The sequence below is a fragment of the Equus asinus genome, chromosome 8 (assembly GCF_041296235.1).
Source record: "Equus asinus isolate D_3611 breed Donkey chromosome 8, EquAss-T2T_v2, whole genome shotgun sequence".
Lineage (NCBI taxonomy): Eukaryota > Metazoa > Chordata > Mammalia > Perissodactyla > Equidae > Equus > Equus asinus.
The window spans coordinates 22,413,478-22,429,966 of record NC_091797.1 but is presented as its reverse complement, the minus strand read 5'-3'; the positions used below and the strand labels follow the sequence as shown (position 1 = coordinate 22,429,966).

General features: G+C 44.2%; 1 protein-coding gene across 2 annotated transcripts in view; it reads left to right on the top strand.

Annotated features, from left to right (window-relative positions):
* Positions 1–16,061, top strand: part of BICRAL (BICRA like chromatin remodeling complex associated protein) — a 65,962-nt gene extending 49,901 nt beyond the window's left edge. For both annotated transcript variants that reach the window (XM_044776698.2, XM_014837381.3), the window contains exons 6-12: positions 5,849–5,954; positions 6,780–6,880; positions 7,953–8,014; positions 8,823–8,968; positions 10,257–10,351; positions 12,737–12,839; positions 14,881–16,061. In XM_044776698.2, the coding sequence (XP_044632633.1) occupies positions 5,849–5,954; positions 6,780–6,880; positions 7,953–8,014; positions 8,823–8,968; positions 10,257–10,351; positions 12,737–12,839; positions 14,881–15,668 (1,401 nt within the window). In that variant the 3' untranslated portion in view covers positions 15,669–16,061. The remainder of the gene's footprint in view (positions 1–5,848; positions 5,955–6,779; positions 6,881–7,952; positions 8,015–8,822; positions 8,969–10,256; positions 10,352–12,736; positions 12,840–14,880) is intronic.
* The last annotated feature ends 428 nt before the right edge of the window (positions 16,062–16,489 follow it).

The window sequence follows — 16,489 nt, the reverse complement described above, 5'->3', positions numbered from 1 at the left end:
TGAGGTCTTCACCCCGCACTGCCCCTCATAGTTCCCTTCCCCCTCTGGCTCAGCCTGCCCACCTTTCTGTGGAGCCACTGTATTTTCAGATACCCAGACTTCAAAATCTAGACGTTCTTTTTTCTTCTTCTATACCCTTACTAAGTTACCAAATCCTACCAATTCTTCTTTGAATGTCTCATATCCATTCTTTCCAATAATAATGAAAATAATGATTATATTATTAACAAGAGGTACACTGCCGGGGCTGTATGTATTATTTCCAATCCTTATTTTAGGGCTACAAGTAACATCATTGTTCCCATTTCACAGGAGATGGAGGTTCAGAGCTTGGGCAAATTGCTCGTAAAGTCAGACTTGACCTGCTATCTCTCTATACCATACTGCTTCCCATTTCTCTCCTTTTCTACATCCATACCCTGAGCTAGACTTTAAGAGGGACTGCACTATAAAGGGAAAAAACAAGAGTTGCATTAGGAGGCAGAGCTCACTTGGAGGTCCTGCTGTGCCAGTGACTGCTTCTGTGATCTGAGTTCATATCCTTTTTTTTTTTTTTTGTGAGGAAGATTTGCTCCCTGCGCTAACATCCATTGCCAGTACTCCTCCTTTTTTTTTTTGGCTTGAGGAAAATTAGCCCTGAGCTAACATCCATGCCAGTCTTCCTCTGTTTTGTATGTGGGATGCCTCCACAGCATGGCTGATGAGTGGAGTAGGTCCGCACCCAGGATCTGAACATGCGAACCCCGGGTCGCCGAAGCAGAGCGTGCAGAACTTTAACCACTCTGTCATGGGCCGGCCCCCTGAGTTCTTATCTTAAACTCTCTGACCCCTGCTTTGCTCTTCTCTAAAATGCAGGACCCTAACTGTGCAAGAGAATCACCTGGGGAGCTTTTTAAAAATATGGATGCCTGGGCCTCACCTCCGTAAATTCTGACTTAAACGGCCTGGAGAAAGGGCTCTGAGCATCAGCAGTTTTCAAAAGCTCCCCGAGTGATTCTAAAGTCAACCCGGATAGGGAGCCGCTGGGCTAGATGATTTCCAAGGCCTGGTCCAACCCTAACATAGTGTAATTAGACACCTGTAACAATTATTTGGGTGATTAATCCGCCTTTGGCCTCTTCTTTAAGGCAGATTTCCATCAGGGGCCGGCCCCGTGGCCCAGTGGTGAATTTGCGCGTTCCGCTTCAGCCACCCAGGGTTTCACTGGTTCAGATCCTGGGCACAGATGTGGCACCGCTCATCAAGCTATGCTGAGGCGGCGTCCCACGTAGCACAACCAGAAGGACCTATGACTAGCATATACAACTATGTACTGGGGGCTTTGGGAAGAAGAAGAAGAAGAAAGAAAAAAGAAGATTGGTAACAGATGTTAGCTCAGGTGCCAATCTTTAACAAAAATAAAATTAAAAAGGCAGATTTCCACCATATTAATCTTTCTAAAACGTTTGCTTGGCGACCTGAAGCAAATCACGTGGGAGATTCCCATTGCCGGAGGGGAAAGTCCAAACCCCTGGCCTGGCAGTTAAGTTTCTCCGTCAGAAACCCTCCAGGTTAGCCAGGTGGACCCCATATTGTTCCTGAATAGGCCAGACTGACTGTGAGCCTCAAGCCTTTACTGACTGTCTTTGTTAGTGTCCTTTCCTATCAGGTCTGAATACTTCCCCTCCTTTGGGGCCCCACCCAAAGCCCCCAGAAGAATGGCGCCTCTGTCAGGCTCTGCTGATCTCTGCCCTTTTATACTGCCCCCTAGATGCATAATCACTTACTGTGCTAAATGTTTCCTTCATTGATTGATTCATTCAACAGCATTTCAGTACCTACCACAGCCAGCCCTGGGCCAAGTCCCAGGGACACAACAATCTGTTCCAGGACTGGAGCCAACAGCCACAACGCAGTATTTAAAGTGCTTGGTAGAAGCAGTCCAGAGCGCCAGGCTCAGAAAGGAGCCTCTAACCAAATGGATGGTCGGGGAAGGTCTCCTGGAGATAGTGGTTTCTGACTGAGACCTACTGAGGGAGAAGGAAGACTTCTCCAGGCAGAAAGGGCCTGAGTGAAGACTGTTCAGGCAATGGAAACAGCGAATGCAAAGCCTGGAGGGAGGAGAGACTGTGGTCTCGGTGGGAGGGAGGACAAGGTCGGATGAGGTGCGGGAGACTCAGGTGGGAAAGGTGAGCAGGGACCAGATCGTACAGGACCCCGTGTGTCGTGTGAAGGAGCCAGCGTCATAATCTGAGCAGGAACTAGGGAAGACCCACACTAGCCTATGGCAGTAGAGCTGGTGAGAATTGAATGGATTTGAGACAATTAGGTTAGGTAGAACTTTCAATTGATTGGTTGTGAATAAGGATGACACTAGGTTCCTGACAGTGACACCAGGTTCACTGAGCTAAAGCATGGGAAGAAATTGTGGTTTGAAGGGAAATTATGAGTTTAGTTTAGAATGTTTGTCAAGTTTGAGGTACTTATAGGACAAGCAAGTTGTATGAGAAAGAGCTGTACATACTGAAGTGTAGGACCAAACTATGGGCTGAGATGGGATGGATGAGTATATAAATGGTAACTGAGGTGGTGGGAGTGGATGAAATGGACCAGGGAGAGTGTTTAAATAGAGAAGAAATAGTGGCCAGAAGAGAACCCCGAAGTACTTCAACATTTAGGAGACAGACAGAGAAAGAAGAGTCCACAAGTGAGACTCAGAAGGTTCCAGAGAGGAGGAGTAAAACCAATAGGGTTCAGCATTTTGGAAGCGAAGAAAAGAGAGTGTTGCAGGCAGGAGGGCAGAGGTCCAGAGTAAAGTGTCACTGAGAAGTCAGTGGAGGTGAGGATTGGAATGTTTCTGACAGATTTAGCAAGAAGGAGGCAGTTGTTGACCTTGGTGAGACTTGTTTCCATGGAATGGTAGGTGCAGAAGCCAGATTGCAGTAGACTAAGCAGAGAGTGAGAGGTGTGGTAATGAGTGCAGACAACACTCAGAACAGTGAAGGTAACTGACACAGCAGTAGCTACAAGAGTGTGTGGGGTTAAGGAAATTATTATTATTATTGTTGTGTGTGTATGTGTGAGGAAGATTGGCCCTGAGCTAACATCTCTTGCCAATCTTCCTCTTTTTGCATGAGGAAGATTGTTGCTGAGTTAACATCTGTGCCAATCTTCCTCTATTTTATGTGGGATGCCGCCACAGTGTGGCTTGACAAGCGGTGCTAGGTCCATGCCCGGGATCTGAACCTGTGAACCCCGGGCTGCCAAAGTGGAGCACGTGAAGTTAACCACTATGCCACTGGGGCAGCCCCTAGGGGAGTTATTTTTTTAAGATATGAGAAAGGCTTGAGCTTTTTTCAAAGCTGAGGGGAAGAAGGACATGAATCCCGGAGCATCGGTGGGACTCTCTGTAGAAGAAAGGCGGGATGCCTCTTCCATGGTACCAACAGAAGGGGGAAAGATGAGTGAGGATGCAGGGAAGGTTGTAGCTTTGGTGGTAGAAAGTTGAATGAGTTCTCACCTGGCTTACAGGTTTGCAGATAATGAAACAGCAGTCAGTGGAAAATGAGCAAAGGAGCTGGCTAGGGGAAAGGAAGGATTGCTGGACAGGCGTGAGGGCCCAGTTGAGGTTGCACACCATAATTATAGTGCACTGATTGATTATGGTTGGGTGGGCCTCTGCGTTTTCTGGATGGTAAACTTTCAGAGAGCAAAGACTGTTTGGTATCCTTCAGCTGCCTTCTCTGTGATTACTTACCACAGTGCTGTGGATACAGTCGATACCAAATAGCTTAGTCAAGGTACTTTGGGTTGCAACTATCAAAAAACATGCTCAAATGAGAGGTGGTCCCCTGAGATAGTGACCTTGTTTTTAGACATGACAGTACTTCATACCCCCAAATGATGGACAATTTTCAAGCTTTGACATAAGATTAGATTGTTCTGGGTTTTTTCCTTTTGCTCTTCTGTATTGTGAAATAGAACACATTTAGAAGAATGCATAAAACATAAATGTACAAGTAACTAGCAATTATAAAACCAATACCCATCCATGTAACCACTCAAGAAATAGAATATTGCCATTGCCCCCAGAAACCACCCCCTCCAGGTGCCTTCCCAGCCTCAGCCCCTCTTCTGACTTTTATGGTGATCTCGTCCATGTTTTACTTTATGGTTTTACTACTTATGTATGCATGGATTTGTTTTATTTGTCTTTTTAATATTAGGAGTCATTCCAGGTCACATCTGACAAATAAGGTGGTAGATCAGGCTGGATAATGCCATTTTTATTTTTCAAAAAAAGTTGCGTGCTCTAAAGCAATAAGGATGATGTTCTTCTGTTTTATGTGAACTAGGCATATTGAAATTCCAAAACTGCTGTGTCTTTGCAATGCTGCCGTAAGGACTTCGGTCGTTTGAACATATTAATTTGGATTCATCTCTTCATCTGTTGATCTGGTTATTTCAGTACTAACTATATAGCTCTGCCCTGTTAAACCGCATTTTTTCCAACTTTTATCAGTTTTGCTTTTTACTGAAGGTGGCCCTTAGTGTTCATCCCCTGGAAATATTTGTGAGCGAGGCCTGGACTCACTGTTGGCCCCAGGCCTCCGCACAACACGGGTGTTCTCCCTGTGAAGAGCTTCCCTATAACAGGAGAGTGCGGAGTTCCCTTCTAGGGGAAATGCTGTGAACGCTGGAAGATTTTCCCCTCATGGTTTTCTTACTAAGAATTTATTGCCTGTCTGCCTACAGTGGTGCAGGTCTGACCCTCTCTGCCAGTGGAAGGATGAGCAAGGTGACCATTTCCAACTTTGTAATGACCTCCTCCAGTCTTTCGTGGGTGATGTCAAATCCCTCTCCATTTTTATATTAGAAAAGAGAACCAAATAGATAATTGTTTAGAGCAAAAATTTTAACATGAGCTTAGTTGGCCAATGGTCAGGCAATGCCAAGGTCTGTGAGAACCCCCACACGTGAATAGTTGGTGGGAACATTTTGCTTGGGCCAATGTTATAGTTTAAGTCCCCCATGGGTATGGTTATATTAAACTCTAAATCCACTGATGAAGAAAAAACTCTGAAAACTTACTGCACTATGAAGGGGTAGCAGGATTCAAAATTGAGAGTGATTTAAAAGCCCTTTATGGTCTTACTTTAGATAAATTGTAGTGATAACAGATTTTTTTTTAGAGCTGAAAGGAACTTGTTAGTCCTTAAACGTCATCCAGTTCCTCATTTATAGAAAAGCAGCACGCAACATTTACACATCAGATTAATTTTTCTAATAATATTTTGCTCAGGCTAGTATTCATTTGAATTGACAGCTCCTAATTACATGTCAACTGATATTCACATGACACAAACTAGAGACCAGCCAGACGGAAGGGGTGACACATATTTTAGATCATCTACACAGCAAACAGGGAGGGTTGACCGTAGACTCGGGGTTGGCACTTGGCCCTGCCCAGGTGCTCAGAGTCCATGCAGACCCCATGTGTGAACTGATATTCAGGGTCAAGTCCTTGCAGCGTGATGTAAAATTACCAGGGATAGAAACTGAGTTCCTGGCTCGGCTTTGCATCTGAGCACCAGGAACACGGCAGTTCCATGAATGAGAAGGCAGTCTGGTATCAGCGCAGCACCCCTACTGAATGGCATCCAGAGAATTCAGTGTGCCAGTGGATTTTAAAAGGATACTCTGCAATTCTCCCAATGTGATAGGAGAAGAATGTTTTTAAACTGTTGTTTTGTAATCTAACTTGAAGATGATACCAGATAGGCATCACATGCTTGGTTGACATTTTAAGTGGTCTATTAAAGCTTTTTGTCATGAAATTAATTTTCCATCTTGGTAATATTTTTCACAGGCTCAGAAAAAAAGTTTGACTCAGACTTCCCCCGTTTCTGCTTCCAAGACCGCAGATGGCCTGAGGCAAACGCAGATCGCTGGCCTCTCGAGCACTGCACTGCCAGGTCAGGAGCCTCGGTAGTAAGCTCCCCTCAGCTCGGCCCTGTGCTCCCAGCTCCCAGAGCACACTCTTCTCACATCCTCCTTCTGCATGCGGTCTTTAGGACTCAGTCTCACCTCCGCTCTGCTCATTCCTTCTTTCTGTATCCTTTCCACCCAAATAATATACCTGGTTGCATCTGTACCATCTTTTTATATACTACCAAGAAAGAATAAAGCACTTCTAATTAAATGGTGACACATTACATTATGTGAAAAGAATGCACTGCTTAGAAACAATGAAATCTAGTATGACATAGCACTGCTGACTTTGTAACCATCCTCATGTTGCTTTGAATATGTATATTTAGAATCCCACCTGAGACTAAAAATATGAGTTATTCCATTTCTTCTAAAACTTTGGACACCTGCTCTGCTCACTAAGTACTAGGAAAGACAAAGTGTGAACACTCCTAGGGAGTCCCCTGTTTGGGGCTCCCTTCCCTTAAGTTGTGAGTATTTTGGGGTTTGGTAGTCCTGAGAGATTACTGGCTTGAGGCCTATTCCTCAGACCTTAGATAATTTGAAACTATAGCGTTGATGGCTTTTATTTATTACCATTTATGTATTTATGTATTTATTTCTACTTGTTACCTAAATAGGCTTTAATAATCCTTGCCTCTGCCTCTAGATAAAGGTACTTCCTGCTCTCCTTCCTCACAGCAGGCGTCCATGACAAAGAAACCCCTTTCAGAATGTTGTGTCATCTGTCTGCGTTGGACTCTAGGGTTATATGATGGGCTCGATTTGCTGTTTCTTTTGAGCATTGTCTTATGGTTTCATTCTAACAGGGCAGGATTCTGGAAGCAAAGTCATGCCGGCGTCCTTAGGAACCGCACAGCCACAACAGGAAAAAGTCGTTGGATCGTCTCCTGGCCAGCCAGTTGTGCAGGTAGAAGACAATTTGCAAAACTTCTCCTTAATGTTCAGCATAATTGAAAGAAGATGTAGTCGTGTCATCTTCTGTTGGGCGGTTGCTGCCCAGCATTGTGTGTGCAGTCAGCCCAGTCGCCGTGTGTGCCCATGAATGTGAAGCGCAGAAGTGTGCTCCATGCAGACCTTCCTGCGGGCCAGGCCTCTCCGTGTTGATGTTTCTAGGATGAATGCGTCTGCTCTACTTCTCACGTGACAGTGCTGTCATTTCCTCACCAAGTGATAATATACCAGCAGCCAACACAGAGTAGGCACTCAAAAAATGTGGTTTGCTATTGAATGACCCCCCTCATTAGCATCTCAAAAGTGGATCTGTTCCTGTTAGTTACACTGAGAGAGTTTTTTTCTGCAGTAGCAACCGGGAGTGTGTGAAGTAGTCAGAGGCTGTGGTCTTTTTACCCAACCACTGGTCTAAAAAGGAAGGAAAAATTTTTTGTTTTCAGCGTACTAAGGCCTTAGTTTCTTCTCTGTCAAACTTGCGAATTAATAGGTTAATGAAACTTGTTATAATCTGGGCCTGCCTGGAATACTCAGGGAAGGGTCTGGTTCCGTCCTCTGGGTCTGAGTAAGGCGTATTTGTTTCCTTAACATGGTATAAGAAATGCCCTACTACGTCACATAGCTGGACTGTGTGGAACAGGAGCTCAAAAGAGTTTGCTCCTTCCTTTACCACTGAGAAGATAAGTAATACCTACTGAATTTTCAGACGTTCATGGAGTTGGCACCTGCGAATATATTTCTTCAAAAATATGACGATGCATTTGCAGAGGGAGCTGGAGACTCAGGTACAAGCTGAGTCCGTCCCAGGAACTGAAAGTACAGCTTCCTGGCATCTTGACACAGAGCAACTTTGCTACGTGGGTCTATGGACTTGATTGTTTTATTTCTTAGTAGGACAAATTCTGCAATCTTAGAAATGTGCTCTTGATAGGGAGTTGAAAATATTCAAAACATGGTGACCTTTGTGTGTAACTATATTCTGTTTATTTTTTCTACAAAAGGGAATACTAAGCGTTGTGTTTTTTTTTTAGGTGGATAGTCATTCGGGAGGACAAAAGAGGCCAGCTGCGAAACAACTCACTAAAGGAGCTTTGTGAGTTACTGTGGAAATGACTGATTTTGAACATTTCTCTAGGTTCCTAACCTTCAATAAATATACAACAGAAGTCAGGTTATAATAATATATATTTTTTAAAATATACTTTGAAAATCTTTCCCTATTGTTTGTTTCCATCAGGATCTATAATTATATCAAATGAAGCTTGAGCCTACTGTTTGCTCTTCCATTCTTAAAGAGAATATAGTCAGGTGCCACATAAGGACGTTTCGGTCAACGACAGACCACATATATGATGGTGGTCCTGTAAGATTAGTACCAGGTAGCCCAGGTGTGTAGCAGGCTATACCATCTAGGTTTGTGTAAGCACACTCTGTGATGTTCACATAATGATGAAATTGCCTAACGACACATTTCTCAGAATGTATCCCCATTGTTAAGCAACGCATGACTGTAGATCTTTGTCTTTTTAGCAACTCCATACCCTTTATTTGGCCTAACGGTGTCTGAGGAGAAGCACAGTTTGATAGACTCCTGTGTTTAGAACAGAAATGTTACCATAAGCTTAGTTAGCCAATGGTCAGACATTGCCAAGATCTATGTGAATGGTAGGTGGGAACACCATACTTTTGAGGCCAGGGTGATACTTTGTGTTCCCTCTGGAGAGGAGACAGACCAACCTCTAAACATATGTATACAAAGTAAACACTGAAGACAAAATAGAACTGCTATACTATGTGTAATAACACTCCTGTGTGTCTCATTGTCTTTGCATGCAAGTAGTCATCATGATTAGAGTTCTTAACAGGACTCTAGGTTGACACTGGCAACTTCTCTTTTAAAGCATTCTCCAGCAGTTACAGAGGGACCAAGCCCATGCTGTGACACCTGATAAAAGTCAGTTCCGCTCACTAAGTGATGCGGTACAGAGGCTGCTCTCCTACCACGTGTGCCAGGGCTCCATGCCCACGGAGGAAGACTTGAAGAAAGGTAAACAGGCCGTGACCCCAGAGTGCCACTGTGACCCCAGACACCCTCCTCGGGATGCCCCCAGAAGAGCGAGAGCCACAGAGCCCCCAGATGGTAGCCAGTTATTGTTTTTCATCACAGATCTAACTTGTTCTCAATTTACTTGATTTCCCAGGCCATGTTTAGGGTTGTGACTTCTTCTTCTCAATATTCCGTGAAGGGATACTCAAATGTCAGAGTATTTTATGGGCAAATTTGAGGGGAGTGAATCCAAAGCATTGTTTGGACTGCAGACGGGATGGCTCTGGACTGGGTACCTGCACAGTGACTTAGGCACAGTCCTTACATTTAGGCAGAATGCACACCCTTAGCTGTTACTACCAGTTTTATGAGTTAGACAGATGCTTCAGCCCCCAAAAGTGTTCTTTGGGATTCCAAAGTGGGTCCAGGGCATTGCTGTATGTCAAGAAACTGGCAAAACAGTTTAAGGATAAGGACCCCTTATCCTAACCTAGAACTCAGCCCGTTCTGATGCCTGGCCTGCCGCCGCCTCCAGCTGTGCCACTTCGTTCCTCCCTCCTTCCCACCACCTTCCCAGGCCGTGACTCCGCTAGTTCCCCTCCACTGCTTTGATCCCTCCCTCAGCTGGCCCCAGTCTTGCTCCCGCTGGCCGGCATCTCTGACCTGAGAGCAGTGGTCTCGGTTAGTCCACTCTGAGCTTCCCTGGGAGGTTTAAGGACTCGGGTCCAGATCCGGCATTAAATGGGGATATAAAGACTCTGAGAAGAGTGAAGCAGAAAATGTGAGACCTTTGGAGACTGACAAAGGACAGAGGCACAGGACCATGACCTGCAGGATGTCGTGAACTAGTTTGTGTCCTTACATAAAACTGGCCTGCCCAGGCCAGACAGTAGGCTTTCATTGTTTCACCTGATTTAGTTTTTCATACAAGTGGGAGGAAGTGGAGGCCTAGGTCATCCAAACCAGCAGATCCTTCTCTAGTCACTGATATTTGTTGCTGGTCTGTGTTATATGGTTTTTCTTTTATCAATGACGTTAAAGATATTATATTTTTGGTTTCCTTATTAAAGTTAAAATAAGCTAGTATTGCAAGGAGTTTCTGTGCTCACATGCTGGGGGACGGGGAGGGAGAGCAGTGATGTTTCACCAAGGGAGAGCTAATCCGAGAAGAGCCACAGACAAGCCGTGTTTGAATAGTGGAAGAGGAATGCGTTTCAGTCCTAAGAAACCAAAGTCACACTGGGTGATTTGCACTTTCTCACTATTTTCTCTTTCTCTCTTTTTAAAGTCGACAATGAATTTGAAACAGTTGCCACTCAGCTCCTGAAAAGGACCCAAGCTATGCTGAACAAATACAGATGCCTGCTCCTAGAAGACGCCATGGTAAAACTCTGCTGCCGAGCATATTGGCTTTTGAAAACTCCACAGGTCACAGCTACCGATTCAGGGAGAAAACCTTCAAGGAATTACGTTTTCCCAACATAGTTTAAAAGGCTCAGATAGTTAAAATTGTAGAAAAACGTACATGTGACTGTTACTACTAGTAACAGCAGCAGCTAGCATTTGCTGCGCTTTACATGGTCAACCCCACTTAATCAGTGCTTCTGTTGTCCTGCTTCCAAATGAGCAGACTAGGGCTTTGGTTAAGTAATTCGCCCACCGTCATACAGCAAGTAAGTTTGCAGAGTAATTAGCGGAGCTGGGATCTAGACCAGGACCATCTGAGCCCGTCCACATTCTGGTGCTGTCTGCTGCCTCTCACCAACCCAGAGAGGTGGGAGGACTGGTGGCACTTCCACTGAAGATTGGCCCGAGTAATATCTGAGAAGACCAAGTGATGACAAATGTTAAAGTCAGTTTTGTCTTGTTTTCATTTTTTATTTTTATTTTATTTTTTTCCTAAAGATTTTATTTTTTTCCTTTTTCTCCCCAAAGCCCCCCGGTACATAGTTGTATATTCTTTGTTGTGGGTCCTTCTCGTTGTGGCATGTGGGACGCTGCCTCAGCGTGGTTTGATGAGCAGTGCCATGTCCGCGCCCGGGATTCAAACCAATGAAACACTGGGCCGCCTGCAGCGGAGCGTGGGAACTTAACCACTTGGCCACGGGGCCAGCCCCTAAAGAAACCTTTTTTTTTCCTTTTTTTTTTGAGAAAGATTAGCCCTGAGCTAACTACTGCCAGTCCTCCTCTTTTTGCTGAGGAAGCCTGGCCCTGAGCTAACATCGTGCCCATCTTCCTCTACTTTATATGTGGGATACCTACCACAGCATGGCTTGCCAGGCTGTGCCATGTCTGCACCTGGGATCCGAACTGGCAAACCCCAGGCTACCGAGAAGCGGAATGTGCGAACTTAACCGCTGCGCCACACGGCTGGCCCCAGTTTTGTCTTGTTTTTAAATGAGATCGTGAACATGTAAAATTCACACTTAATTTTAAAATGTACAACTTGATGGTTTCTATTATATTCACGAGGTTATACAACCATCACCACGAATTCCAGGACATTTTCATCTCTCCAAATAGAAACCAAAATTAGTTTTAAAGCACTAGTTAATTAGAGAAAGGAGTAAGATATCTCAGGAAATGATGGAAAAACCAAACCTATTCTGAGATTTTAGCAGTTCTAAAATCATATAGGCTTTTGTCTATAAATTAGTCTCTTACAAGTCATTTTCAATTTGAGATCAACTTTGAAAATGTACCTCAGGAGACTAGTTGAACCACATTATGCACATATGAAAGAGAGTGTAAATATGTGTGTGTCTGTTTGTGCTTACTTAAATATGTATATTTACTTATATTTATTCAAAATTGTGCCTCCAGAGTCTGAAATAGTTGTTCTTTTTTTTTTTTAAAGATTTTATTTTTCCTTTTTCTCCCCAAAGCCTCCCAGTTTTCAGTTGTGAGTCCTTCTAGTTGTGGCATGTGGGATGCCACCTCAGCATGGCCTGATGAGTGGTGCCATGTCCACGCCCAGGATCTGAACTGGCGAAACCCTGGGCCGCCGAAGCGGAGCGCGCGAACTGAACCACTCCGCCACGGGGCCGGCTCTTAAATAGTTGTTCTTATATTGACAACCATTTCTGAAACAAAACTCTGAGACATGAAAAAGACTATCATTTTTGAGGAAAAGACCACTTATTTGGTCAAATTATCTCATATCTGCCATGAATGTTCAGGTTTAATAAGACCCAGAAATATAACTTAAGATTTGATTCTGTACAGCAAAAAATAATTTTAAGGAATGCCTTAATAAAAAATACAATTATAGCATACCAGAATATAAAGTAAAATGTCATCCTATTGAAACGATTTCCACCAATTATTAAGCAGAGGCGGAATAAGAAGGTTACAGAACAGTGTGTATAGTTGCTACCATTTGTGAGTGAAAATTAACAAAGGAAAAGAATGTAAACTTGTGTGTGTGCATCAAACATCCCCGGCAGAGTGTTGTCAACGGCAGGCACCGGGTGTCTCCAAGGAGGGGCCCTGGTGGGAGGGGGAGGCATGCACAGGGGAGATGAAGAAGGAAGGCTTACTTTTCACATCCCCTTTAGTATCTTTTGAATTTTGTACCAACGTGTAAATTACTTTCTCCCCAAAAAATGCAGTTTAACAGCATGCATCCCTGGTGGCAAGGATAAATGTGACATGGCTGGAAGCTAGACAGCACGTTCTCATTTCTGAGGGCTTCATTTGATCCAGAGACACAGTGAGATTTGCACTTGTTAGAAGGCATGTGAAATGACCGGCCTCTCTCCTTTTCAGCGGATCAATCCCTCTGCTGAGATGGTGATGATCGACAGGATGTTCAACCAGGAGGAAAGAGCATCTCTGTCCCGGGACAAGCGTCTGGCCCTTGTGGACCCTGGTAAGAAATGGCAGAGTGGAAGTCCAGGAGAGCCGCTGCCAGGCTCAGGGGCCACGGGCCTTTGGGGAGTCCGTCTGAACCAGCCTCTGGGTACGAAACCTGAAGGTAGAACATGAATTCTGGAGAGAAAAAACCCAGAGTTGAGAACCGTACATAAATACTACGAGAAGGTCGCTATTCCACAAAATCCAAACTGGAAATTTGCATTCAGTTAAGTGATTATTTTTCCCCATTATAAACTTAAATTCTCAATCTTTGTTTAGTTTTTGAGAACTAAATTGTCAGAAGCCTTCCCAGAAGTAGTTAGACCTCAGCAAATTACTGAGTGTCTTACTGTGTGCAAGGCCTCGTTAGGGGAAAAAATCAGTAAAACATGGGCCCCGCCCACAAGCTAGTACATTGTAATGCTCCGTTTAAGTACTTTTCTCTAACCCCATCAGTTTTCTGCTAACTGCATACATGTTAGATTTGACCCACATTCTGCCTTTTAAAAATGAGTTCTCTTTACTTTTTTTAGCCTCTAAAATTTTTTAAATCAAATAACATTATCACAATTCATGGAATGTAGATTTTACCCATATTTTCACCATCCTATAAAAGAAATGTTTTCATTTCTCCAGATTTTCTTTCAGTTCTAGTTCCCGTTTGCATGTGTCATTTACATATAGTTATAATCACGTCATATGCTAGATAGGATTTTGTTATTCTAATTTTCTTCCATTTAACACATCTGAAGTTTTTATCATGTTGCTGTAGTCTTCAAAATAGTATTTAATAAATTTTTAATACATTAATCTGATAATTTAGCCAATCCACTCCCCTACTATTGGCCTCCCATTTTCCTGTGGTTTTACTTCCGTTCCTCTAACATCTTTTCTTATACTTAAATGTTTAGGCTCTCCCTTGTGTTTGATGTGGCTCAAGATACTTCCAAAGAGAGTATATGATCCTTACACTCAGTCTAAAGGGAGAGTCCAAAAGAACTGCTCTGTACCTAGGAGAATCCTCAAATCTCTCCAAAAAGGAAGAGAATAATATAGGATATGTTCCTTCCCTTTTTCTTAGACCCTGAAATCTCCTCTACCTTTTGGTGAATTGGGCTCGTGGATAAAGCCCCTGCTTTGTCACAGCCCCCACGGGTACACGTGTTGCATGGCCAGGGATGTGCTCCTTCTCCTCTGCATTGTGCCTGCACTGCCAGTGTTTGTTGGATGGAATCATTGATTTAGGTTTCAAGACTGTATCCCCAAGATCTTACATTTGGGGATTTGGTGAAAAAAATCCTGTCTGTGGTTTTATAGACGGGCTCAAAACTCTCTTTCACTTTCATTACTCCGAGAGTTCACACTTCTGCCCTTGGGGAACAGCAGTCTGCCTTCTTCCCTCTGTACCGCGGCTCCTAAATCTTCACTAACATTTCTCTTGCCATCCTTGGCTCCTCAAGCCTGGCACAGTTTGGTACTCACTCACAGACCTGGTTCCTCTGTACCCCGCTATCCTCCCAAGCAGATATCATTTTGAGGGTGTGTTGACCATTCATTCTGCATTTGTGGCAAAGCTAATGCAGCCAGTTATGCTGGGTCCACTCCCCTGTGGCTAGAGGGACTGAAGTGCCATCACCTACCTACAAAGCCTCATCCCAGGGCCCTCTGCTCCAAGCAAGACCAGGCTGATGTTAGCATCTAATTTCTATTTTCAGACTGTTTCAAAGCCATTCTTAATAAAAAACTAATTAAAAATAACAGTAAGAGATCAAGACAAAGCGGAGCTTTTTGCCCATCTGGTTTTCCCATTTGTCATCAAGCAGCTACCTCTTCAAAGACGTTTAAGCTTCTCATCTGGAAGCTGTAGCCTGATAGCCTTGGTTACTTTTATAGAATGCCCCTGAAGTTGTGCTTCTGCGTGTTCCTGAACGTGAATGACTGACTCGGTGGGGTGGGGTGGCCTGGAGTGGAAGGGGTTTGCACTTGACCCACCGAGGGTCTATTGTATACTCCTTCTCTCGTCCATTCATTAATGTTCTTTTTGTTCCCATTTCCAGAGGGTTTTCAGGCTGATTTCTGTTGTTCCTTCAAACTTGATAAAGCTGCTCATGAGACACAGTTTGGCAGGAGTGACCAGCATGGCAGTAAAACAACCAGCTCTCTACATCTGACGGCTAAGGCCCAAAGCAGAGACCGAGCCAAACCCAGCATGGCAGAACCAACGAATCATGACCAATTCCATCTAGTGCCTAATCACATCGTGGTCTCCGCAGAAGGAAACATTTCTAAAAAAACTGAATGCCTCGGCAGAGCACTGAAGTTTGACAAAGCAGGCTTGGTTCAGTACCGGAGCGTGTCTGAAGAGAAAGCCAGCCGGAGAGACTCCATGAAGGGCAGCGAGTGCTCTCCCGGCCCCGAAGGGCACCGGAAAACCTCATCCAGACCAGATCATGGTACCGAGAGCAAACTCTCAAGTATCCTAGTAGATTCTCACTTGGAGATGACGTGTAACAATTCCTTCCAGGACAAAACTCTGAGGAATTCTCCAAAGAATGAAGTTTTACACACAGACATCATGAAAGGGTCAGGCGAGCCCCAACCAGATCTCCAGCTCACAAAGAGTTTGGAAACAACATTTAAGAACATCTTGGAACTCAAAAAGGCTGGGCGGCAGCCCCAGAGTGACCCCGCGGTTAGTGGCTCTGTTGAGTTAGATTTCCCCAACTTTTCTCCAATGGCTTCGCAGGAAAACTGCCTGGAAAAGTTCATCCCGGACCACAGTGAAGGCGTTGTTGAAACTGACTCCATTTTAGAAGCAGCTGTAAATAGTATCCTAGAGTGTTAATAGCCGCAGTCCTTCCCCCGCCCCGCCCCTGAGACCCTGCCCCGGACAAGTTACATTCTTTCCTGGCAAAAGCAAATGGAAACTCCTGTCTCCAGCCTGCTTGATCTTTCATCACAGGTTCTTCTTTCTAATCTCAATCCCTTTCTGTGTTTAAGAGCAATACTCGTGGTTACAGGGAGATCCTTTAGTAAAATCAATCCTTGTTAGAAAGCAGTCTGATAGGCCCTACACATTTCAAGAGTTATGAAAGTGCTTATAGTCATTTTTTTGTTTGCTTATTTGTTTAATTTTTTTAAAAAACACTGTAACTCAATGAGATCACAGTATACTTGGCCCTGGGTAAAATTCTGACAATCATAAGTCGTTCGAAAAGAACAGATTTATTAAAGAAAATCAAACAGGACTGATAGAAGCTACTTTTTAAAGAATATCCCACTGCATCTCCCAATTTTGGCCTTTGGGTTTTTTTGTTTGTTTGTTGGAGGGGAGACCACATGGTTCTCCCCCTCAGCCATCTCTGAGCAGGAAGTTGCTGGCCTCTCTGCTGGGGACCCCGCAGCCCTAGGGGGAGCAGCCGGGAGCACACAAGCAGGGCATTGGCACGGCTTCCTTGTTCAGTGTTCAAGTGCTTTTCCAATGCTCCCGGAGCAAAACCTCCTTCTATTCAGCATATCGGTGTTGAATTTCATCTAGGGAATGCTCTGATCTTGGTGGCAACAGCATGACTTGAGGTAACTTCACCAGGCTAAATAAAGGAAAGTGGGAACCAGTTAAATGGCACAGTGTACAGGGGAGGCTGGGATAGAGCCATGAGGAATATA